At 43.3% G+C, this 24,889-nt stretch overlaps 1 protein-coding gene across 2 annotated transcripts in view; it reads right to left on the bottom strand.

The window, feature by feature from the left end:
• The window catches only part of LOC139416277 (IQ motif and SEC7 domain-containing protein 1-like), a 192,965-nt gene that overhangs the window by 126,175 nt on the left and 41,901 nt on the right, over nt 1-24,889 (bottom strand). For both annotated transcript variants that reach the window (XM_071164740.1, XM_071164746.1), the window contains exon 2: nt 7,160-7,189. In XM_071164740.1, coding sequence (XP_071020841.1) covers nt 7,160-7,189 — 30 coding nt within the window. The remainder of the gene's footprint in view (nt 1-7,159; nt 7,190-24,889) is intronic.

Genomic DNA, 24,889 nt, shown 5'->3' with positions numbered 1-24,889 from the left:
CGCTCATGAGTAGCAGAGGACAACCTTGTTTGATCCCAATGAAGTGCAGTTGGGAAAACGTTTCAAATGTTTCCCTGGAGAACACTTCTAATGAATCCAGAGGCAAGGCGCAGTGGCAGCAGAGTACAGTAGACACCTCTTCTACCCCGGGACCACAGTGAGTCCGCATGCAGCGACAGTTCCCGGCATCGCACTGTGACTGAGCAAGGTGCAAGCTTGCAGGTTAAACAGTAGGTTAAACAGTCCTGTCTTACTGTAGTCACCTTGTCACATACATTTCCTGCTCCCCTGTTGATATAGCCCTGAGGTTCAAATGCAAAATTATTCCAGGTCTGTGTAATAGCTGTCCATCTAAGATTTACCACTCCTAACCGAGGTCACTTCATGTGTGAAGTGCTAAAAAATTATCTGAAATAGGTGCAATTCTGTATAATTGCACATTCACTCAACTACCATCATCACATCATCATTATGCTGCAGTATGTACACGCTACAAAACATGACAGTGGTGTCTTCATCAGCTACTGATGTTTTAACACATAATCAGAAAGCATTGGCCTGGACATGAGGGATCAGAGCCGGTGCTTTGTTCTCTCTCCTTCACAGTAATAACAGTTAGGTTTTCTAATCACTCTCTATTTCAGTCTCCACACCTCCCTGCTGAGAATGACAAGGGAATGAAAAGCCACTGATTCTGTCAAGCCACTTGTTTCAAAGCACTTCCGTTGAGCCTCTACAGAGTTGGGGTGGCAGGTAGCCTAGTGGTTAGAATGTTGGGCCAGTAACCGAAAGGTTGCTGGATCAAATCCCCTGGCTGACAAGTTTAAAATCTGTATTTTTGCCCCTGAACAAGGCAGTTAACCCACTGTTCCCCGGTAGGCCGTCATTGTAAATAAGAATTTGTTCTTACTGACTTGCCTAGTTAAATAAAGGTAAAATAAAAAGGCAGGCAAACAAGCAGGCAGGCATCACCACATTGAGCATGGTTATATGCACTTATATGCAATAATGTGACTATTGTGGATAGTCGGGTTAATATAATAGTTTGTTTAAAACGTTTACCTGCTTTGCAAGAAGAACAATCCCCCTAATAATACTGTTTATGACTAATGCCATTCTCTGCATTCTGCCACAATCAGTTTAATGTTGATTAATTAGTGTGTATGCAAACATACTCATTGTCAATCCGCTTTGGACCCACATTACTCCTCCCCATGTAACAGGAGGAACCTCATTCAGGAAAACAGAACGACAACAAATGGCTACCATGACTGGAAGCCATATGGATGTTGTATGATCAAATAGTTTCATAATAACAGTGATAATTGGATTCAATCTAGAGAGATGGTAGAGAGTTGCATTTAGCTGTGGTTCCTGTGTTTCTGAATTCATAGGATAATATAACTACCCTTTTGTGAAACACACACCAACATACTTATTTGCACACACTGAAAAACAGGAAGTGTTATTCAAATATTTATCACACTTGAATGAACACTGCTTACATTCATCCCCAGCCCTCGTACTGTATTGAGTGTCTGACTGTGACTGCTGGTGATCTCTCCAGCTCCCTCCAGCCTATTGTTCCCTGCTAGTCAGGGTTTATGAACGGGTGCTGCTTTACACATCAAAACCAGGTCATTGAGGCTGTTCTGAGGCTGTTCACACCAGCAGTCAGTCAGTCTCTTACATTGCTGGCTCCTAATCACGTCTGAATGAAGCCATCCATTTTGATTAGTGGAGAAGGCCAATTAATCACAGCCATGTTGTTATTCTTCGCTCATTAGTTCCCCTACACGTCCGCTCACTGTCAGCTACAGTACCTCACCTCAGAAAAGCTAATTCTCAGGTACAATGACTTTTCCATGTTTAATGATAGCGAGAGCTAGCAAACTAGGTATGTAATGCACTAGATTTTAAACAGCCAGGCTCAGTTTAGGTCATGGTGTAGCTGCATATTAACATGTAAGAGACTTGAAAGCAATATGACTATGAGCCTAGTGAGTGTCGCAGGAGAGTGGTACCTCAGTGGCTGTGGAGTGGTTTTGAATTTGAAGAGCCTGGCTTACTTTGAGCTTCAGTATTGTATGTCAAAAGGGAAAGACTAGGGTCTGTGATATAGAGCACCGTTTGGGGGTTTACGTGTCAAAAAATATACATGTCAAATAACATTATTTGATGTGCCAAGTAAGCTTGTTGACCATTCAGGACCTGAAAGTGACTGCACATCACATAATAATTTAACACGTTCATGAATTTTGGACATAGTGATTACACATTGATTACAGCATCACCATATTTCATGGCGATTCACCGATATGTATGCTATGATTCTGGTAAAGCTTTTTCGGGCACCTCCCAATGCCGCAAGAGGCAGACACACACTTCCCTAAGCTCTCGGGCAGGCTGGTCAGAAAAAAGCTAGCTAGTTGTTGGATGCAAACAATGTTCTCCTCCAAAAACACAGCAAAACAACAATCTGTTTCAGTAGCTATAGTTAGCGAGCTAACTATTTAGCTAGGTGTCATCTAAAATACCCCTCATTTATAAGACAGCTTTTGTATTTGGGTGATGGTCCCATGCTTAGTCATGCTTATAATGTTAGCATGGGGCAACAGGGCTAGGTACTGTAGCTGGCTAGCTTGCCGAGTTTGTTACCTAGCTAGCTGGCAGGCAGAAGCAGCAGGATCACCATCCTATCTCCCCTGCCTCTGGGATGGTTGCATGTCAGGGAGAATGTTGGACTACCAAGCTAACAATTTTCATACTGCTCATTTGATCCTGATCTTATTTCAAATGCTCACACAGACATTTTCCCATTCGGTTGAACAAATAATGGCTTATTACCAACGCGGTATTTTAAAACACATTGTGACTGGTGTGCGTGCTTGTTTGCAGACTTATTTTTTTACAGCTTTGACAGCGCTACTGACCGTAGTGGTGAAACTTGGCTTGCTAATGCAGACTCGGCACACGCAACATTCTAAAATATAATTTTGTTATTTGACACGTCAAATTATCAGTTTAAAAGACGCATCAAATATTGTTATTGGACTTGTATCTTTTATCACACGCATTAGACCCAAACGGCATCCCATACTGTGAGGTTGTAGGCCTGTGCTGGTAGTCTTGGGATTGTATTAGTGCTGAACGTAGTGGTGGATGTTGAAGCAATTTCACTCAGCCGGACCCTGGTTTTACATATTGATGTAGAAAGACTACAGACACAACGTGAATTTCTGTCTGGGGAGTGGATTAGCAGTGGTAGCAGTCGATGCATACTAGCTCTTGGATGACTAAAAGTGTAGATGAAATAGCGGCTGCTACTGTAGTTATGATGATTGACACTACCCATGTGTGTGGGTAAAGGCTTAATTAGCGGGATGGGTTATTGGCCAGTTATTTCAGGAAAGCCTGATAGCTGATTGAAAAGAGGCCCAAGTCTCTTTGTTTCACAGTTTGAGTCCCTGGCAGACACGCAGCATCTTTAGTACACTGGCTCTGCTGGTGATGCTGCTCAGTGGGTGAGCACACACACACACACACAAACACACACAGGAAAAGACAACGACACCTCTGGGGCTCAGCCCTCTCTTTCACCTTCGCCTCAGTAAGAGAGGACAGCCAGTACGTAACACAAGAGGCCGGAGCACAACAAATAACATGGGAGGAAAGAACAGAGATGGCCTGAATCTAATGTACAGTTGAAGTCAGAAGTTTACACTTAGGTTGGAGTCATGAAAACTCGCTTTTCAAACACTCCATACATTTCTTGTTAACTTCTTATGGCTGGGGGGCAGTATTGAGTAGCTTGGATGAATAAGGTGCCCAGAGTAAACTGCCTGCTACTCAGGCCCAGAAGCTAAGATATGCATATCATTAGTAGGTTTGGATAGAAAACACTCCGAAGTTTCTAAAACTGTTTGAATGATGTCTGTGAGTATAACAGAACTCATATGGCAGGCAAAAACCTGGGAAAAAATCCAACCAGGGAGTGGGAAATCTGAGACTTGTTGGTTTTCAACTCTTTGCCTATCCAAGATAGTGTGTAAATTTGGTCCGATTGCACTTCCTAAGGCTTCCACTAGATGTCAACAGTCTTTTTTTTGAGGCTTCCACTGTGAAGTGGGGGTGAATGGGAACTGTTTCAACCTTTGGCTGGAAAAATGGCTGTGTTTTTCTGTGACTAGCTGCTGACCTAACATAATCGTTTGGTGGGCTTTCATCGTAAAGCCTTTTTGAAGTCGGTCACTGTGGTGGGATTAACAACAAGTTTATCTTTAAAATGGTGTAAAACACTTGCATGTTTGAGGAATTTTAATTATGAGATTTCTGTTGTTTGAATTTGGTGCCCCGCACTTTCACTGGCTGTTGTGATATCGATCCTGTTAGCGGGATTTCAGCTGTAAGAAGTTAAACTATAGTTATTGCAAGTCGGTTAGGACATCTACTTTGTGCATGACACAAGTCATTTGTCCAACAATTGTTTACAGACAGATTATTTCACTTATAACTCATTGTATCACAATTCCAGTGGGTCAGAAGTTAACATACACTAAGTTGACTGTGCCTTTAAACAGCTTGAAAAATTACAGAAAATAACATCATGGCTTTAGAAGCTTCTGATAGGGTAATTGACAACATCGGAGTCAATTGGAGGTGTACCTGTGGATGTATTTGCTTGACATCATGGAAAAAAATCTAAAGAAATCAGCCAAGACCTCAGAAAAATAATTGTAGACCTCCACAAGTCTGGTTCATCCTTGGGAGGAATTTCCAAATGCCTGAAGGAACCACGACCATCTGTACAAACAATAGTAGGCAAGTATATACACCATGGGACCACACAGCCGTCATACCACTCAGGAAGGAGAAGCGTTCTGTCTCCTAGAGATGAACGTATTTTGGTGCGAAAAGTGCAAATCAATAGCACAACAGCAGCAAAGGACCTTGTGGAGGAAACAGGTGCTGGAGGAAACAGGTACAAATTTATATATATCCAGAGTAAAACATAACCTGAAAGGCCACTCAGCAAGGAAGAAGCCACTCCTCCAAAACCACCATAAAAAAAAGCCAGACTATGGTTTGCAACTGCACATGGAGACAAAGATCACACTTCTTGGAGAAATGTCCTCTGGTCTAATGTAACAAAAATAGAACTGTTTGGTCATAATGACCATCGTTATGTTTTGAGGAAAAAGGGGGAGGCTTGCAAACCAAAGAACACCATCCCAGCCGTGAAGCACAGGGGTGGCAGCATCATGTTCATGTTGTGGGGGTGCTTTACTGCAGGAAGGACTGGTGCACTTCACAAAATAGATGGCATAATGAGGAGAAAAATTAAGTGGATATATTGAACAACATCTCAAGACATCAGTCAGGAAGTTAAAGCTTGGTCGCAAATGGGTCTTCCAAATGGACAATGACCCCAAGCATACTTCCAAAGTTGTGGCAAAATGGCTTAAGGACAACAAAGTCAAGGTATTGGAGTGGCCATCACAAAGATAATAGATCATTTGTGGGCAGAACTGAAAAAGCGTGTGTGAGCAAGGAGGCCTACAAACCTGACTCATGTACACCAGCTCTGTCAGGAGGAATGGCCAAAATTCACCCAACTTATTGTGGGAAGCTTGTGGAAGGCTACCCGAAACGTTTGACCCAAGTTAAACAATTTAAATGCAATGCTACCAAATACTAATTGAGTGTATGTAAACTTCTGACCCACTGGGAATGTGATGAAATAAATAAAAGCTGAAATAATTCACTCTCTCTACTATTATTCTGACATTTCACATTCTTAAAATAAAGTGTTGATCCTTACTGACCTAAAACAGGGGATTTTTACTAGGATTAAATGTCAGGAATTGTTAAAAACTTAGTTCATCTGTATATCAACAGTGGTGGAAAAAGTACTCAAATGTCATACTAAAAGTAAAGATACCTGAAAAGAAAATGACTCAAGTAAAAGTGAAAGTCACCCAGTAAAATACTACTGGAGTAAAAGTCTAAAAGTATTTGGTTTTAAATATACATAAGTACCACAAGTAAATGTAATTGTTGTACTTATGTATCAAAAGTAAAAGTATAATTATTTCAAATTCCTTATATTAAGCAAACTTGTTGTTTTCTTAATTTACAGATAGCCAGGGGCACACTCCAACACCTCATTTACAAACAAAGCATTTGTGTTTAGTGAGTCCGCCACATCAGAGGCAGTAGTGTGTGAATTACTTTTGGGTGTCAGGGAAAAGTAAAAAGTACTTTCTTTAGGAATGTAGTGTAGTAAAAGTTGTCAAAAATATAAATGGTAAAGTAAAGCACAGACACCAAAAACCTACTTAAGTAGTACTTTCAAGTATTTTTACACCAATGTATATCAACCACACAAACTCAGCTCCTCTAGGGTCTCTCCATTCTCAGAAAGCTGAGACAGACAACACTTGAGAGGCAGGAGGAAGAGTGTAATTCACCATCTGCTCAACAGGAGCATATGTGCTGCTTACCCAAGATATTACATCTATATACTATGGAGAGAAGGAGCTGGAGACAACTGGGCTTATTTACTAGGGACTGGGAAGCAAAGCACCTCTACTCAACATGCCAGTCATGTTTTCCAGCCCTAGGCACATCACATCAATGATGTATGCTGATTCCAACTTTAAATCACTCCACTGCTTTCACATTTACTGAGACACTCCCATATAAACCTCATGCCACAGAGACGGTATAACTCAAATACAACAGTTAATTGTACTCAATGCAGTCATGGGTTGCACTCAACACAACCTCAATGCAACCTTGGGTTGCACTCAACTCTCAAACCCATCATTTCCCCCATCATAATGGCCACTAGTGGATATTGAGACACATCATCAGCACCTAGCTGCTACTATCATCACCTGAGGACAATCACTCAGGTCTCTGCTACTGCAGCATGTTTTAATCACAGGGTTCGTCAGCTATAGACCGGAGAATGTAAGGCATCATATGTTATCTAGAACCAGAACCTACTCAAGAGAAATCGTGGGTGGAGAGAGAGCGAGAAAGAAAGAGAGAGGAAAACAGAGAGAAAGACAGACAGAGAAAGAGTGTCCTTGGTCAGAGTTAATAAAGTGCTACCTGAATACGTGCATTACATCATGAGTAATGGTGTACATACCTGACCATTCTGGAACTGTCACATTCAGATCTGGAAAACAAAGAGGCAATAGATTAGTGTGTTAATCAATTCATTGTAAGTTAATATTCAATACTAGCGCACAGTATATGGAAACATCTAATTGAAACAATGATCAATTAATCAATATATGACAATATAAATGACTAGCTATCTAGCTTGGTTTCTTCATTCAGTCAGTGATTAAGTATAGTGATATATAAGACATATTACAGGGACCCTGCAGCAGAGTGCTTTGCTAAGAGCTGCCTACAATAGAAAAGACCAAACTGAACAGATAAGTTAGGCCAATTACACGGAAACTGAATTACACTGAGAATCAAATTGTTCCCTTTAAAATGTATGCCAAAAAGAAAACACTGATTTCAAAGTTTAACAAATCATTTTTATTTATTTTCTATCACATTTATTTAACCAGGTAGGCAAGTTGAGAACAAGTTCTAATTTACAATTGCGACCTGGCCAAGATAAAGCAAAGCAGTTCGAGACATTCAACAACACAGAGTTACACATGGAGTGAAAACAGTCAATAAGTCAATAATACAGTAGAAAAATAAGTCTATATACAATGTAAGCAAATGAGGTGAGATAAGGGAGGTGAAGGCAAAAAAAAAAAAAGAGCCCATGGTGGAGAAGTAAATACAATATAGCAAGTAAAACACTGGAATGATAGATTTGCAGTGGAAGAATGCGCGAAGTAGAAATATAAATAATGGGGTGCAAAGGAGTAAAATAAATAAATAAATAAATACAGTAGGGGAGAGGTAGTTGTTTGGGCTAAATTATAGAGATGGGCTATGTACAGGTGCAGTAATATGTGAGCTGCTCTGACAGCTGGTGCTTAAAGCTAGTGAGGGAGATAAGTGTTTCCAGTTTCAGAGATTTTTGTAGTTCGTTCCAGTCATTGGAAGCAGAGAACTGGAAGGAGAGGCGGAATTGGTTTTGGGGGTGACCAGAGAGATATACCTGCTGGGGCACGTGCTACAGGTGGGTGCTGCTATGGTGACCAGCGAGCTGAGATAAGGGGGGACTTTACCTAGCAGGGTCTTGTAGATGACCTGGAGCCAGTGGGTTTGGTGACGAATATGAAGCGAGGTCCAGCGTACAGGTTGCAGTGGTGGGTAGTATATGGGGCTTTGGTGACAAAACGGATGGCACTGTGATAGACTGCATAAAATTTATTGAGTAGAGTATTGGAGGCTATTTTGTAAATGACATCGCCGAACTCGAGGATCGGGAGGATAGTCCGTTTTAAGAGGGTATGTTTGGCAGCATGAGTGAAGGATGATTTGTTGCGAAATAGGAATCCAATTCTAGATTTAACTTTGGATTGGAGATGTTTGATGCGAGTCTGGAAGGAGAGTTTACAGTCTAACCAGACACCTAGGTATTTGTAGTTGTCCACATATTCTAAGTCAGAACCGTCCAGTGTAGTGATGCTGGACGGGCGGGAAGGTACAGGCAGCGATCGGTTGAAGAGCATGCATTTAGTTTTACTTGTATTTAAGAGCAGTTGGAGGCCACGGAAGGAGAGTTGTATGGCATTGAAGCTAGTCTGGAGGGTTGTTAACACAGTGTCCAAAGAAGGGCTAGAAGTATACAGAATGGTGTCGTCTGCGTAGAGGTGGATCAGAGACTCACCAGCAACAAGAGCGACATCATTGATGTATACAGAGAAGAGAGTAAGCCCAAGAATTGAACCCTGTGGCACCCCCATAGAGACTGCAAGAGGCCCGGACAACAAGCCCTCCGATTTGACACACTGAACTCTATCAGAGAAGTAGTTGGTGAACCAGGCAAGGCAATCATTTGGGAAACCAAGGCTATCGAGTCTGCCGATGAGGATGTGGTAATTGACAGAGTCGAAAGCCTTTGCCAGGTCAATGAATACGGCTGCACAGTATTGTTTCTTATCGATGGTGGTTAAGATATCGTTTAGGACCTTGAGCGTGGCTGAGGTGCTGTTTGGTCAGTAATCTGTTTGTTGACTTGGCTTTCGGAGACGTTAGAAAAGCAGGGTAGGATAGGTATAGGTCTGTAGCAGTTTGGGTCAAGAGTGTCCCCCCCTTTGAAGAGGGGGATGACCGCAGCTGCTTTCCAATCTCTGGGAATCTCAGACGACACGAAAGAGAGTTTGAACAGGGTAGTAAATAGGGGTTTCAACAAATTCGGCAGATCATTTTAGAAAGAAAGGGTCCAGATTGTCTAGCCCGGCTGATTTGTAGGGGTCCAGATTTTGCAGCTCTTTCAGAACATCAGCTGACTGGATTTGGGAGAAGGAGAAATGGGGAAGGCTTGGGCGAGTTGCTGTGGGGGGGGGGGGGGTACAGTGCTGTTGACCGGGGTAGGGGTAGCCAGGTGGAAAGCATGGCCAGCAATAGAAAAATGCTTATTGAAATTCTCAATTATAGTAGATTTATCGGTGGTGACAGAGTTTCCTATCCTCAGTGCAGTGGGCAGCTGGGAGGAGGTGTTCTTATTCTCCATGGACTTTACGGTGTCCCAGAACATTTTTGAGTTTGTGTTGCAGGAAGCAAATTTCTGCTTGAAAAAGCTAGCCTTGGCTTTCGGGGGCTGTTCGATGCCAATGCAGAACGCCATAGGATGTTTTTATGTTGGTTAAGGGCAGTCAGGTCTGGAGAGAACCTGGTTCTAAATTTCTTGAATGGGGCATGCTTATTTAAGATGGTGAGGAAGGCATTTTTTTTTAAATAACCAGGCATCCTCTACTGACGGGATGAGGTCAATATCCTTCCAGGATACACGGGCCAGATCGATTAGAAAGTGTTTCAGGGCGTGTTTGACAGTGATGAGTGGAGGTCGCTTAAGCTGACCCATTACGGATGCAGGCAATGAGGCAGTGATCGCTGAGATCTTGGTTGAAAACAGCAGAGGTGTATTTAGAGGGCGAGTTGGTTAGGATGATGTCTATGAGGGTGCCCGTGATTACGGCTTTGGGGTGGTACCTGGTAGGTTCATTGATCATTTGTGTGAGGGCATCAAGCTTAGATTGTAGGATGGCTGAGGTGTTAAGCATGTTCCAGTTTAGGTCACCTAGCAGCACTAGCTTTGAAGATAGATGGGGGACAATCAGTTCACATATAGTGTCCAGAGCACAGCTGAGGGTGGTCTAGATAGTAGGGCAGTCTCTCTCTCTCTCTCTCTCTCTCTCTCTCTCTCTCTCTCTCTCTCTCTCTCTCTCTCTCTCTCTCTCTCTCTCTCTCTCTCTCTCTCTCTCTCTCTCTCTCTCTCTCTCTCTCTCTCTCTCTCTCTCTCTCTCTCTCTCTCTCTCTCTCTCTCTCTCTCTCTCTCTCTCTCTCTCTCTCTCTCTCTCTCTCTCTCTCTCTCTCTCTCCATGCTGGGAGTTTTTTGGAGTTTGAGTGTTTGGTGTGGAAAGCTCTATCCTAACTAACTTTCTTGATTCTTTTATTTACATGTTATTTTCTATGGTGGAGGGTTAATGAAATATTTGTTTTTAGCGGTATCCAAAGTTTTTTTTTCAAAGTTAGGGTGGAGGAGGACAGAGTAACTTTCCTGGGGGTTGGAAGGTGTAGTGTGCGCAATGGCTTCTCAGCCTAGCGCGGAGGAGACGCTGTCGATACAGCATGGATTCAGGTGTGTTCCTGAGAAAGGAGTTAAGGTGGAGGAGGTTCTGCTCGCGGTCGGTGAACAGGTAGGAGCTGAGTTTATACATTCTGCTTCTAGAATGAACAAAGCTGTGGTTGTGTTCATGAAAAGGGCTAATTTGGTCGGTAGGCTAATTGCTAGCGGAATATTTGTAAGGGATGTGTTGGTGTCAATTTCACCTCTCTCTACCCCTTCAACAAGAGTTGTAGTGGCAAATTTGCCTCCGTTTATTACGGATGATCAAATTAGGAAAGAGCTGAGTCGTTTTGGTAAGTTTGCTAGCGGTTTCCGTGTACTGTCAGCAGGTTTTCAGGCAGATGCCGTTAAGCACGTTGTTTCGTTCAGGAGGCAAGTGTTTATGTTTCTGAACAATAATGAGCAACAGCTAAATGTGCATTTTAAAGTGAGGCATGGGGAGGGGCTCTATGCCGGTTTTGCCAGCACAGATAGTCTACGGTGTTTTGAATGTGGGGATTTGGGGCACAAGAGTTTTGCGTGCCCACATAAAGGCCATAGACAAGGTGAGGGTACAACGGCAGGTGGGGGAAATCGAGGTCAAAATGCAGGGGGTAAGGAGATGCAGATAGTAGAGGCTGGGCCTAGTCAGTCTAGAGATGGTGGTGTAGATGAGGCTGGGCCTAGTCAGGCTAGAGATGGTAGGGTAGTGGAGGCTGGGTCTAGTCAGGCTAGAGATGGTGGAGAAGCAGAGGCTGGGTCTAGTCAGGCTAGAGATGGTAGGGTAGTGGAGGCTGGGTCTAGTCAGGCTAGAGATGGTGGAGAAGCAGAGGCTGGGTCTAGTCAGGCTAGAGATGGTGGGGTAGCTGAGGCTGGGCCTAGACATGCTATGGAGGGTGGTGCAGATGATGCTGGGCCGAGTCATGCTATGGAGGGTGGTGCAGATAATGCTGGGCCGAGTCATGCTATGGAGGGTGGTGTAGCTGAGGCTGGCCCTAGTCATGCTATGGAGGGTGGTGCAGATGATGCTGGGCCTAGTCATGCTATGGAGGGTGGTGTAGCTGAGGCTGGCCCTAGTCATGCTATGGAGGGTGGTGTAGCTGAGGCTGGCCCTAGTCATGCTATGGAGGGTGGTGCAGATGATACTGCGTCTAGTCAGGTTATTCTAGTGGATGAGGAGAGTATAGTGGGGAAGTGTAAGAGATTAGGGGGGAGGAGGAGGGTGTCAAGAGGAAAAAGAAAAAGGGTGTGGACAAAGGCACCATGGAAATGTTGCCTGTTGCTGTGGGTGAGGCCCTAACCAGAGAGAAAGGGCAGGTGGTCAGGGTGGGAGATAGAGAAGAGGAGGAAAGTGAGTCTGAGGAAGAGGATGAGGAGTTATTTTTTTCAGACTCCTCTTCAATTGGCCCGGAGCTGACAGCCAGTCAACCCGAGGGGTCTAAGTACACGTTGAGAGAACTGACAAGGTTCCTGAATGAGACTAAGGGGAAAAAAGTTAATCTTGAGGCTTTTTTTCCTGATCCTAGAAAGTTTGTAAGATCAGTACAACATGCTATGAGAAATGAGGGGCATGGTGTCCTCTCACCCAGGAAACGGTTTAGGTTGAGGAAGTGGGTCACAACAGTGCGTAAAGGTTTACCTTCAGACACTGTTTAAATGTTTAATTTCTTACTGACACTGGGGCTTTTTGAGCTTTGCTATTGGTCTATTTCTCTGCTGGCTTTTCTCCCACTTCTTATGGAGACTCTTCGGGTAGGCTCGCTCAATATAAATGGCGCCAGAGATGCGGGAAAGAGGAGTGTGTTGGGTGAATATGTAAAACAAAAAAAAGTACAGGTGTTGTTTCTGCAGGAGACGCATAGTGATGTGGTGAATGAAGTTGATTGGGGGCTCTGGTGGAAAGGGGCAAGTGTGTTGAGCCATGGGACAAATCTTAGTGCAGGGGTGGCAGTCCTTTTTGCACCGGGTCTGGCTGTAAAAATTTGCTCCTCAAAGGAGGTGTGTAGGGGTAGGTTGCTTGTTGTTAAAGCAGAAATTAACAACATGTGTTTTGTCTTTATAAATGTGTATGCGCCTAACACAGGGAGAGAAAGAGGGGTTCTATTTGGGAGTCTTAGACAGGAACTCTCACAAGTAGCGCCTGAGGAGACGCTGGTGATCGGAGGTGACTGGAACTGTACAATGGATTTTACAAAAGACAGAAATGGGGAAGAGCCTCATTCAGTGTCAGTGGGAGTGTTAAGGGATATCTTTAATCAGTTTGACCTAGTGGATGTTTGGAGAACTAAACATCCAAACACAAGACAGTATACGTGGGTGAAGGTTTTTGGGGCTAGGGTGAGTGCAGCTCGACTTGATCGTTTTTACATGTCCAGGAATCAGAGCAATAGGCTACTGGGTGCTACCATTCTCCCAGTGGGGTTTTCGGATCACCACATAACCATGGCTCGGCTGTCTATTTCACCAGGGCCCCGGCAGGCATCTTATTGGAAGTTCAATGTAAAGCTCTTACAAGATGCCACTTTTTGCTCAGGTTTCCAGACTTTTTGGGAAAGATGGGGGCAGCGAAGAGAGGAGTATGAGTCTCTGAGTCAATGGTGGGATGTGGGGAAAGTGCAAATTCGGCTTTTCTGTCAACAGTATACTGCTCTCTCATCCTCAGAGGCTAGGAGAGTATTGGGGGAACTAGAGCGGTGTATTAGTGAGATGGAGGTAGAGATGGTGGGGCAAGGCAATGTAGGCCTCCAGGCTAACTTAGCCAAATTACGTAGGGACCTGGGCAGTTTTTTCCAGGTTAAAGCAAAGGGAGCACTTGTAAGAGCTAGGTTCTCCATGCTCAAGGAGATGGATGCTCCCAGCTCCTTCTTCTTTGGTTTGGAAAGACAGAGCAGTGAAGCCAAGGGTATGCATTGTCTACGGCTGTCTGATGGGCGGGTGACCTCTGTGGTGGGGGAGATGCGGGAGCGGACTGTGGAGTTTTATACTGAATTGTATAGGGCAGAAATGTGTGATCCTATGTGTGCTCAGGTCTTGTTCGCAGGACTCCCTAAGCTCTCTCGGGCACAGAGGGATGAAATGGACATTCCTCTGTTGTCACATGAACTGGCAGAGGCAGTAACCCAGATGTCCCCCGGTCGTGCACCTGGGGTCGATGGACTTCCAGTGGAATTTTACCAAAAATTCTGGGGAACAATTGGACAGGATTTCTTTTGCGTGTTGCGTGAATGCGTCGGGGTAGGAGAGTTGCCGATGAGCTGCCGTCGGGCGGCTCTGACTCTCCTGCCCAAAAAAGGGGACTTGTGTGAACTTAAGAACTGGAGGCCTGTGGCATTACTCTGTGCGGACTACAAGATTTTTGCCAAGGTCCTCTCTAACAGACTGAAGTCCCATCTGGACTCTATAATACACAAGGACCAGACATATTGTGTACCGGGACGCTCAATCACGGACAACTTGTTCTTGATTAGGGACATGTTGGACTTGTCGAGAGGTTCTAATGTGAACTTTGGACTGGTCTCTTTAGATCAAGAGAAGGCTTTTGATAGAGTGGATCATGAGTATCTGTTTAATGTGATGTCTGTGTTTGGGTTTGGGAAGAGTTTTGTGACCTGTGTGAAGCTGTTGTATGCTGGGGCGTCATGTATGGTTAAGGTGGGAGGGGGGCTCAGTAGGCCAGTCTGGGTGAGACGGGGCATTAGACAAGGATGCCCTCTATCTGGGCAGCTGTACACACTAGCCATTGAGCCTTTTTTAGGACTGCTACGCAGGAGACTGCGGGGAGTGTGCTGGACAGGCATGGATGTGGTGACAGGAATAGCAGTCTCAGCATATGCAGATGATGTTTCTGTGATGGTCAGGGATGGCCAAGATATGCAGGAACTAGAGACTAGTCTGAAGGTGTACGAGGGAGCTTCATCAGCTAAGGTAAACTGGGGAAAGAGCAAAGCTCTGTTATGTGGGGCATGGGGGGATAGGGCTCTTCCTCTGCTTCCAGGGGGTTTGCAGTGGGGTTGTGAAGGGCTTAAAGTGTTGGGGGTGTACCTGGGCTCGGAGAGGTGGGTCAGCAAGAACTGGGAGGGGCTGTCACAGGCAGTGGTGTCAAGACTGGCCAGGTGGAGGTGGCTCCTGTCCCAAGTGTCATATAGAGGGAGGGTGCTGATAATCAACAACCTGGTGGCATCTTCCTTGTGGCATAAACTGGCTGTCCTCAACCCCCCCGCCGGTCTGCTTGCAGACCTGCAACGCAAGCTGGTGGACTTCTTTTGGTCGGGACATCACTGGCTGAAGGCAGCAGTTTTGTACATGACCGTCCACGAAGGAGGACAGGGCCTGGTGGAGCTGGAGAGCAGGATGGCTGCTTTCCGACTAAAGGCGGTGCAGAGACTGCTGTACCACACTGATGTTGGCTGGAGGGAACCAGCATGCGCGCTGCTGAGGAGAGCTGGCGGATTAGGGTTGGACCGGCAGCTGTTCCTCATGAAGCTGGAGAGGCTGAGTACAGCAGGTCTCTCAGAGTTTTACTCTGCGGTGCTGAGGGCCTGGCAGCTGCTAAGGCCCACACGAGAAGGGGGTGTGGAGCCTGGGCAGTGGGTGTGGGAGGAGCCTATCTTCCACAACCCAGCCATCCCTTTGAGATCGGTTCAGTCGGCCACCCTGCAGAGGCAACTGATGGCAGGGGGTTTACAAAGGCTGGGTGACCTGAGACTGCTGGGAGAGGAGGGGTGGAAAACCCCGGAGGTCTTGGCGCAACAAACAGGAATAACGTCTCTTAGGCTGCTGGAGAGATTCCTGGAGGAGGTCTGAGCCGGTAAGGGGGGTGTTTGAGAGGCCAAAGGGAGAGGGGCCACCAATGTTCCCGCCACTGCAGGTGACGGCAGAGACTGGAGACTGGCAAGGGGGTCTGGAGGACTTGTTAGATTTTAACACTCCGAGCCTGGGGGAGTTTGAGGAGGTGGGAGGTAAAGCCCTCTACAACCTCTGTGTTAAGGTTAGGAGCATTATAAGCCTAACAGGAGTGAAGGCACATCAGTGGCAGGGGGTATGTGGGGCGGAGAGTATGGTGGGTTTTAGATGGAGGGCGCTCTACAAACCACCAGTACCAAAGAGGTCAGGGGACCTCCAGTGGAGGGTTCTTCATGGAGCCCTGGCCACTAACAGCTGGTTGGCACGGGTTGATCCGGGAATTGGGCAGGGGTGTCCTTTCTGTCAAATGAAAGAAACTGTAATTCATGTGTTTTCTGTGTGCACCAGGTTAATGCCATTAATGTCTCTGTTGGAATGTCTGTGTGACAGGTTGGGGGTGGTTTTTGCTGTTGGGATGTTTATAATGGGATACAGGTATTCGAGTAAGGAGAAAGAAAAATGTGTTTTGTTGAATTTTCTGTTTGCTCAGGCAAAGTTAGCTATTTGGCTAACAAGGAGGAACAGGGTTAAAGGTGGGGGGATAACAGACCCTTTACTACTGTTTAATGGGATGGTCTCTGCGCGCCTTAGGGTTGAGTTTGAGTTCTATAAAATGATCAAATGTGTGGAGATGTTTGAGGAGATATGGTGTGTTGGGGGGGCTGTCTGTATTTCAATAAAGAAAGACAAAAAGTCAAGTCTCTCTCTCTCTCTCTCTCTCTCTCTCTCTCTCTCTCTCTCTCTCTCTCTCTCTCTCTCTCTCTCTCTCTCTCTCTCTCTCTCTCTCTCTCTCTCTCTCTCTCTCTCTCTCTCTCTCTCTCTCTCTCTCTCTCTCTCTCTCTCTCTCTCTCTCTCTCTCTCTCTCTCTCTCTCTCTCTCTCTCTCTCTCTCTCTCTCTCTCTCTCTCTCTCTCTCTATATATATATATATATATATATATATATATATATATATATATATATTCAGACCCTTTGCTATGAGACTTGTTTCATCCTGTTTCCATTGATCGTCCTTGAGATGTTTCTACAACTTGATTGGAGTCCACCTGTGGTAAATTCAATTGATTGGACATGATTTAGAAGAAGGAGATGGGACTTGATCAGGGAGGTCCTGATGGACACTCTGACAGAGCTCCAGAGTACCTCTGTGCAGATGGGAGAACCTTCCAGAAGGACAACCATCTCTGCAGCACTCCACCAATCAGGTCTTTATGGTAGAGTGGCAGAGGGAAGCCACTCCACAGTAAAAAGCAAATGACAGTCCACTTGGAGATTGCCAAAAAGCACCTAAAGGACTCTCAGACCATGAGAAACGAGATTATGTGGTCTGATGAAACCAAGATTGAACTCTGGCCTGAATGCCAAGCATCACATCTGGAGGAAAACTGGCACCCTCCCTACGGAGAAGCATGGTGGTGGCAGCATCATGCTGTGGGGATGTTTTTCAGGGGCAGGGACTGGGAGACCAGTCAGGATCGAGGGAAATATGAACAGAGCAAAGTACAGAGAGATCATTCATGAAAACCTGCTCCAGAGCGCTCAGGACCTCAGACTGGGACCTTCCAGCAGGACAACAGCCCTAAGCACAGAGCCAAGACAACGCAGGAGTGGCTTCGGGACAAGTCTCTTAATGTCATTGAGTCGGCCAGCCAGAGCCCAGACTTGAACCCGAGCGCTGCTCGCTGCTTCAACAAAGTACTGAGTAAAGGGTCTGAATACGTATGTAAAATGTGATGGTTTTTGTTTTAAATGTGCTTTTTGCTTTGTCGTTATAGGTTATTATTAAGACTAACGTAACAAAATGTGGAAAATGTCAAGGGGTTTGAATACTTTCCAAATGCACCGTACCCACGAAACAAAGTAACCAAATTGAAATCCCTGACAATATATCTTACAACAATAATAACAATAACAATATTTGCAAATAATGCAACGCAATTAGATCCACATTCGATTGGAGAGATCACAATATCCCCACCGTGCCACCATGCCTATAATGATAGAGGCATACGTCTGGTTGGCCACAAGCTGTGCTGGAATGTAGCTCCACATTTATTTTTTTTTTATTTTTTTTAGATACTCCAGAGAACCCAAGACAAGTGGGTAGAATTCCTCATTTCAACCTTTAGGTAACAACAACTGTTTTACAAGGACTGTATGGGAAGAGGATAGCGCTCACTTCTCGAGGGAGGGTTTCAATTCATTTGGAGGTGTATTGTGACCTGGAACGAACGTGGAAAATACATTGCATTTGAACAAATGTAATCAACCAGTACTGTAAAATGTGTGATGTCCAAACTGGTAAAACATAGACGTCTATAATTGTTTTTTGGTCTGGACCAACCAAATGTGGTCTTGTTTGGGGGGCGAAGCTTATTACAAAAATAGCCAGTGCGTAGAATAATAACCAAATATGCAAAACAAGGACATTACATATTTCTACCTTTGTGTACCTATTCAGGATACATCACCATGAAGAGAATGATATTCGTATCCATAATTATGCATTCTGTATAGTACAGATCAGGGACCGTAATTCCGTTAGCGGGTGAAAATCCACTTCACCTACTGTAGGTCGCTGACACCACATTCCTTCTGCAGAGATCTTTGAATCTCAATTCAGAAAACGTGGTCTCCTAAAAAACTGAGCGAGATTTTACTGTAATTCTGTTACCAAATTTAGCATCTGCACAGTTCTTCCAGTAAATGTGTTTTTGTGAACATTTGTGTAAATTATTTAAAGTAGTGCTTGTGCATAGAGTTATATGGTTTGTAGGCTGGGTAATTGCCAGGGACCTCACGATACGATATTATTATGATACTTTGGTGCCGATACAATAAGTATTGCGATTCTCACGATTCTATAATTATTGAGATTCGATACTGTGATTTTACTGCAATTCGATGTTCCAATCATATTGCTCACCATATATGTCTGCTGCAGAGGGACAAGAAGAGACATGAGAAAACACGTTTTGATCAGTCATGTAAAAAAATTAAAAAGCGCTGAAACCAAATTGCCTCACTATTTCAAAAGAAGATGGAGAACAAGCTAATGTTGGGGTTCGTTCCTTGTCAATCATTTGCTCATTGGTGAAATTAGCATTCAGACAATATCTTTAAAGTAAATCAATCATTAATTTAATGCAATTGCAGACAGAAGTTGAGAACAGGAACATAGCATGCATGTTTCTGAGTAAGTTCTGCAAATTGTTCTGCACTGCCTACATCATTCTACTCATGAGACCAAAACCATGCCTACACAGCTATATAAACAAGAGTTTTAGTGTTATCTAAAATAGCAGTAAATGTCCACTCCCCAAGTTGATTTATAGTGGAATGTCTGACTTGTCTCTAATCTCTTACACTCCCCTACAGAGTTCTGTCTGTCACACATTTCTCAGACAGTTTCTTTATAAGAGGCAGAGACTGGAAAAGACTGGAACAATATTAAACCTTTATAATGAATAATGAACACATTGTTAATCTGTAGTCTAGGACCCTATACAGGTAAGGAGGGAGGGGTCTTATAACCCCTCCCCTTCTATTAATACAACATAAGCATAATCAATTATTATAATACATCAAACATTTGGTGCAGCCACTATCATGACCCCAAGGTGAACCCCCGACACTATGAAGGAAACATACTGGAGTTTTGGTACAGGTACAGACGACTAGCACAAAACCAACTGCGATATTGTCAAAACAATATCATCAAAATGAATATGCCGAAGTGTAACTAATTTTTTTCCCCATCACTAATAGTTTGTTAAACTTTGAAATCAATGGTTTTTGTTTGGCATACATTTTAAAGTGAAAAATGTGAATCAAAGCGTAATTCGGTTAACGTGGAATTGCACAAATGCCACTCTACCGTTAAGGGAAACTGCTCTGTACATGGCTGTTCTCTGGAACCCAGCCATCAGGGCCAATATAGCTACATTTATGTGCACACTGATCGCCTAGCCATTTTCCTCACACGGAGTACCTTCCTCAGCATTTTCATTAATTATGAATGGACAGGAAATTGCTTGAGTTACTTACTGAAATGGATAGTTACTGGGGGGGGGAGTCCATCTCGAGGTGTCATAAATCCCCCCAACGCAAATAATATTTTCACATGAACCTCCCCTTGTACTGTATAACAAATTGCACCCCCCCCCCCCCCAATGATTACGACCACGAATAAGAACTGAGCTCACTCCATCTGCCCGTTTCATTACAGTATGATCAGACCCGGCTGCAGACAATGATCAGCTAGGGGGAAATCAGATTTTCAACATTCTGGTGCTATATTTATAATTAGATAAAATATATGCACCAACAGGTTTCTGTGCCAATGCACCAGACAACCAATAAGAAAAGCATAACTGCATACCGATTACCAACTTTGGGACACCACAATCCAATTGACATAGTCTATCTCAACAAACAGAAAATAGATCCCTCCCTACCTTATATCCAGTATCGAAGGCTTGGCTTGACAATCTCTGAATGTCATTCAACTTTCTGGTGTTTTGTAACAGATAGTGGTCGATGTCCGCGGTTCTAAAACATCACTGCTCTGTTGAATTGACGCCTTTTCCTTGACCATATGCATATAGCAAAGTTGATCAACATATTGGTGTTGAGAACAATGCGGCAGGGGCAGCAGTGGAGTTAGGAGACAAGAAAACAGCTATTGCCTTAATTGTCTAAGAAAAGTGAGGAAAGAGTGAACCAACTTTTTAAATGTAACCTTTATTTAACTAGGTAAGTCAGTTAAGAACATATTCTTATTTACAATGACGGCCTACACCGGCCAAACCCGGACGATGCTGGGCCAATTGTGCGCTGCCCTATGGGACTCCCAATCACAGCTGGTTGTGATACAGACTGGATTTGAACCAGGGTGTCTGTAGTGATACCTCTAACACTGAGATGCAGTGTCTTAGACTGCTGCACCACTCGGGAGCCCTTAATTAGCTCTATAATCAACAGCCTAACTGTTAAATCTGCCTGGCTTTATAAATCATCCACATATACTGTATCTACAGGAATAAGACGGATCCTGCTGAAGTTGCCTGTTTGAGTATTTGTTTAGTAGCCTACTGATTCCGTGAGCACCAAGCCTTATGCAACCACATGTCAAATAAACAATTTCACAAATGTGGCTGTTTTTAATCTTTGCTATGCTGTAATAAAGGCTTTACACTTTTTTTGTTTTTAGAAAAGCCAGAGAGGTGCTATTTATAATTGATTGTGTTTACACTTTTGCAAATTGTCATAAAAATTATATTTATAATAATAATAATAATAATAATATTAATAATCATAATAATAATAATAATAAACCCTCCTTTTTCTTGATCTCCTTCTTGTTATTATTACTATTATGATCATCATCATTATAATAATAATTAATATCATCATCATTAGTATGCTTAGTATTGCAGCCTTGTATAACCACCATTGATTGATCTGTAGGCCTAAAAACGCATCCTGTTTAGTCTTAATACCATAACTTAATTTCATCTCACAGCATGCGAGCCATTCATGGTTTGAAATGCAATCAAGCATTTTAGTTGTATTAAATAACAAAGCAACCCTTGAATAATTAGCATAAACAATAAATAAACTGTTTATTTCAGAAATTGCATTCACAAATGAATACGACTGTTTTTAGTCTTTGCCGTAATAAAGGTTTACAACAGACTGTCTGGTACACACTTGTAATTGATTTAGTATTGTTTACGTTGTTCCAAACAGTCTAATTTGCAATCTAACAGCACCTGTTTGGCAATAGCCTAATATGCACGCAGTGCATGCTCCTTACTTTCTTTATCTCCAGTATTTCCCACAACTAGTCAAATGTATTACACCCATCTGACTTCCCCATTACCTCCTGAGCAACCAGTAAACATTCCCCCCGTTTTGAGTTTATTTGTCACGTCCTCTGCATCCATTTTGCTGATACGGTGTTCAGAATTTGTTATAATAAATGTATCGATGTGATATACTATTAGGTCAGGCCCTATTCGCCACGTGCATGTGATGCATAAAGAGTGCAAGGGTTGGGGGAATAGGGAATGTTTTTACTATACAAATGAGGGATTTTGGTACCAACATTTTTCAATCAGAAATGCCTGTAATTATGTTGCAGCTTCAGCAGCACAGACAGCGTGATAAACACTTGATGTCCTAAGGTAGTCGCTGCAGCAGGGAGGAGAAAGAGACAACGGGTGCAAGTCACACAGTCGCTCGCTGTATGTTGTTTTTACACAGTGCAGCAAATCTGAGAACTGCCCGTCACAATAAAATAAATTGCGGTCGGACTCCCTCTCATTTGTGTGTCTTAATTATTTAAAATAAACCGTGCGCTTAAAGCATCAAACAAGCTCAGTGCATATAGCTGATTTGATTGAAACACAGTGTCTATATATGGAAAAATAAAAGTTAAAAGATTTCAACCAATCGATTGGTCTAAAGAAGAGACCATTTTTTCTTTGTCAGGGACAGCCCTAGTTAGGTTGTAGGTGCGGGAGGAATAGCCGCTCGGATCAAAGAGGAGGCAGAGCGCGCATTAAGCTTGGAAAAATTATGATCTGCAACAGACAGCGTGTCTCAGTATCAGAAGTAAAAATACAGATTGGCTTGCTACTATGCCTTTCTAGACCTTATAAACTGTCAAGAGTAGAGTAGACCTATAATGGATCCAAATGGAAGGAAAAGTTAAAATCACAGTGCTTTTGTGCAGTTATTCAAATTTTCACTGCAGTTTACAGCCTAAGTAGAGTTTTGTACTGACTTGAAAACAATAATGCAATTATTCATTGCATTGTGATGTTGTAGACTACTTTAGGTAGGATAATTTTATTGTCCCTAAACAAGATCAATAGGGGAATGTTTTGAGCTGCGTGTCTAAGGTCTTCAATGTTCTTTCATGCGCAATGATGCACCTGGACTCTCCACTGCACAGCCTATCACCTATTCCTCTTTGTCCTTATGGATTTATATTGAAAATTGGTGCAGCTTTGAATTATTTTATGTGTGGTATAATTGCTAGTTAGCCAATTGCAGATCTGGACAAACGATGCACCAACCACTATGGTCACTATGAATGGTGGATAGAATGCATGATAGACCGGCTGGTAGACATATATATTGACCTGTGGCATAGTAAATGTGCAGAAAAGCATAGCACATAAGGGAAGTACTGAAACACCTTGATAGGGGTGCATGCAAGCAGATGAGGAAATGTGGCAAGAACGGAAGAAATTATAGTAATACATGCAAAACAGGGAATGAAAACCAGGGGAAAAAAATGCACAACTCTCCCCAAAGCAACAAAAATAAAGTTAGTCAACCCTCCCCCCGCCACAGTCATTTTTGAAAGTTGAGCTGAGCTGCAGAAAGAAAACACCATCTGAAGTGTCTGACTGCAGCAAGTTGAATTGTTGACAGAGTGGATAATGGTCCTTTGGACATTTAGATCTTTACTGTTGTTTTCAACAGTACCATCTGGATTCTCTCTGGGGCTGAAGATTCGCTGCTGGCTACCTCTCAACGCTATACCATCCCACATGGCTACCTCACCTCCCTTTCACTCTCTCTTTCTCCCATTTCCCTCTCCTCAGAGTACATAGGCAACAGAGGAACAGCAGAGTACTCTCTCAACTTAGCATCTGCTCTGTTCCATAGATATCAGATCAAGGAAGAGATAGAGAAAAGTACTTCAACTTCTATATGGGTCTCTCTTTGTGTATTTGTTTTATCATCAGCCAAACAGTCAGATCGCACACTAGAGAAACTAGCACAGACAAAAATTAGATATGACTGCTGGCATATAATGCTGCTGGTGCCTTCCCTCGCTGTTGTTGTCAGCACCTGAGTAGCAGGCTTCACCCAATCACTTTAAAATCGGATTAAGACCAAACTTCAGCTAACAAAAATGGTCCAGTGAACTCATTAGGGCAGGTATTCCCATCCCCAGGGTTATGGGCAATGCCGTCGGGGGTACGCCAAATAAAAATGTGATTCACATTTAAAATTATATATACACATACATATATACACAGTTGAAGTCGGAAGTTTACATACACTTGGTGTCACAAACTCTTTTTTCAAACACTCCACAAATGTCTTGTTAACAAACTATAGTTTTGGCAAGTAATTTTTCAACAATTGTTTACAGACAGATTATTTCATATATAATTCATTGTATCACAAATCCAGTGGGTCAGAAGATTACATACACTAAGTTGACTGTGCCTTTAAACAGCTTGGAAAATTCCCGAAAATGTCATGACTTTAGAAGCTTCTGATAGCCTAATTGACATAATTTGAGTCAATTGGAGGTGTACCTGTGGATGTATGTATTTCAATGCCTACCTTCAAACTCTTTGCTTGACATCATGGGAAAATCAAAAGAAATTAACCAAGACCTCAGAAAAAAAAATGTGGATCTCCACAACTCTGGTTCATACTTGGGAGCAATTTCCAAAATCCTGAAGGTACCACGTTCATCTGTACAAACAATAGTACGCAAGTATAAACACCACGCAGCCATCATACCGCTCAGGAAGGAGACGCGTTCTGTCTCCTAGAGATGAACGTACTCTGGTATGAAAAGTGCAATTTAATCCCAGAACAACAGCAAAGGACCTTGTGAAGATGCTGGAGGAAACGGGTACAAAAGTATCTATATCCACAGTAAAACAAGTCCTATATTGACATAACCTGAAAGGCCGCTCAGCAAGGAAGAAGCCACTGCTCCAAAACAACCATAAAAAACCCAGACTACGGTTTTGCAACTGCACATGGAGACAAAGATTGCACTTCTTGGAGAAATGTCCTCTGGTCTGATGAAACAAAAATAGAACTGTTTGGCCATAATGACCATCATTATGTTTGGAGAAAAAAGGTGGAGGCTTGCAAGCCAAAGAACACCGTTCCAACTGTGAAGCACAGGGGTGGCAGCATCATGTTGTGGGGGTGTTTTGCTGCAGGAGGGACTGGTGCACTTCACAAAATAGATGGCATCATGAGGTAGGACAATTATGTGCAAATATTGAAGCAATACAGTGCCTTGCGAAAGTATTCGGCCCCCTTGAACTTTGCGACCTTTTGCCACATTTCAGGCTTCAAACATAAAGATATAAAGCTGTATTTTTTTGTGAAGAATCAACAACAAGTGGGACACAATCATGAAGTGGAACGACATTTATTGGATATTTCAAACTTTTTT

The sequence above is a fragment of the Oncorhynchus clarkii genome, chromosome 9, assembly GCF_045791955.1.
Source record: "Oncorhynchus clarkii lewisi isolate Uvic-CL-2024 chromosome 9, UVic_Ocla_1.0, whole genome shotgun sequence".
NCBI lineage: Eukaryota > Metazoa > Chordata > Actinopteri > Salmoniformes > Salmonidae > Oncorhynchus > Oncorhynchus clarkii.
This window is presented reverse-complemented; position numbering and strand designations above follow the sequence as displayed.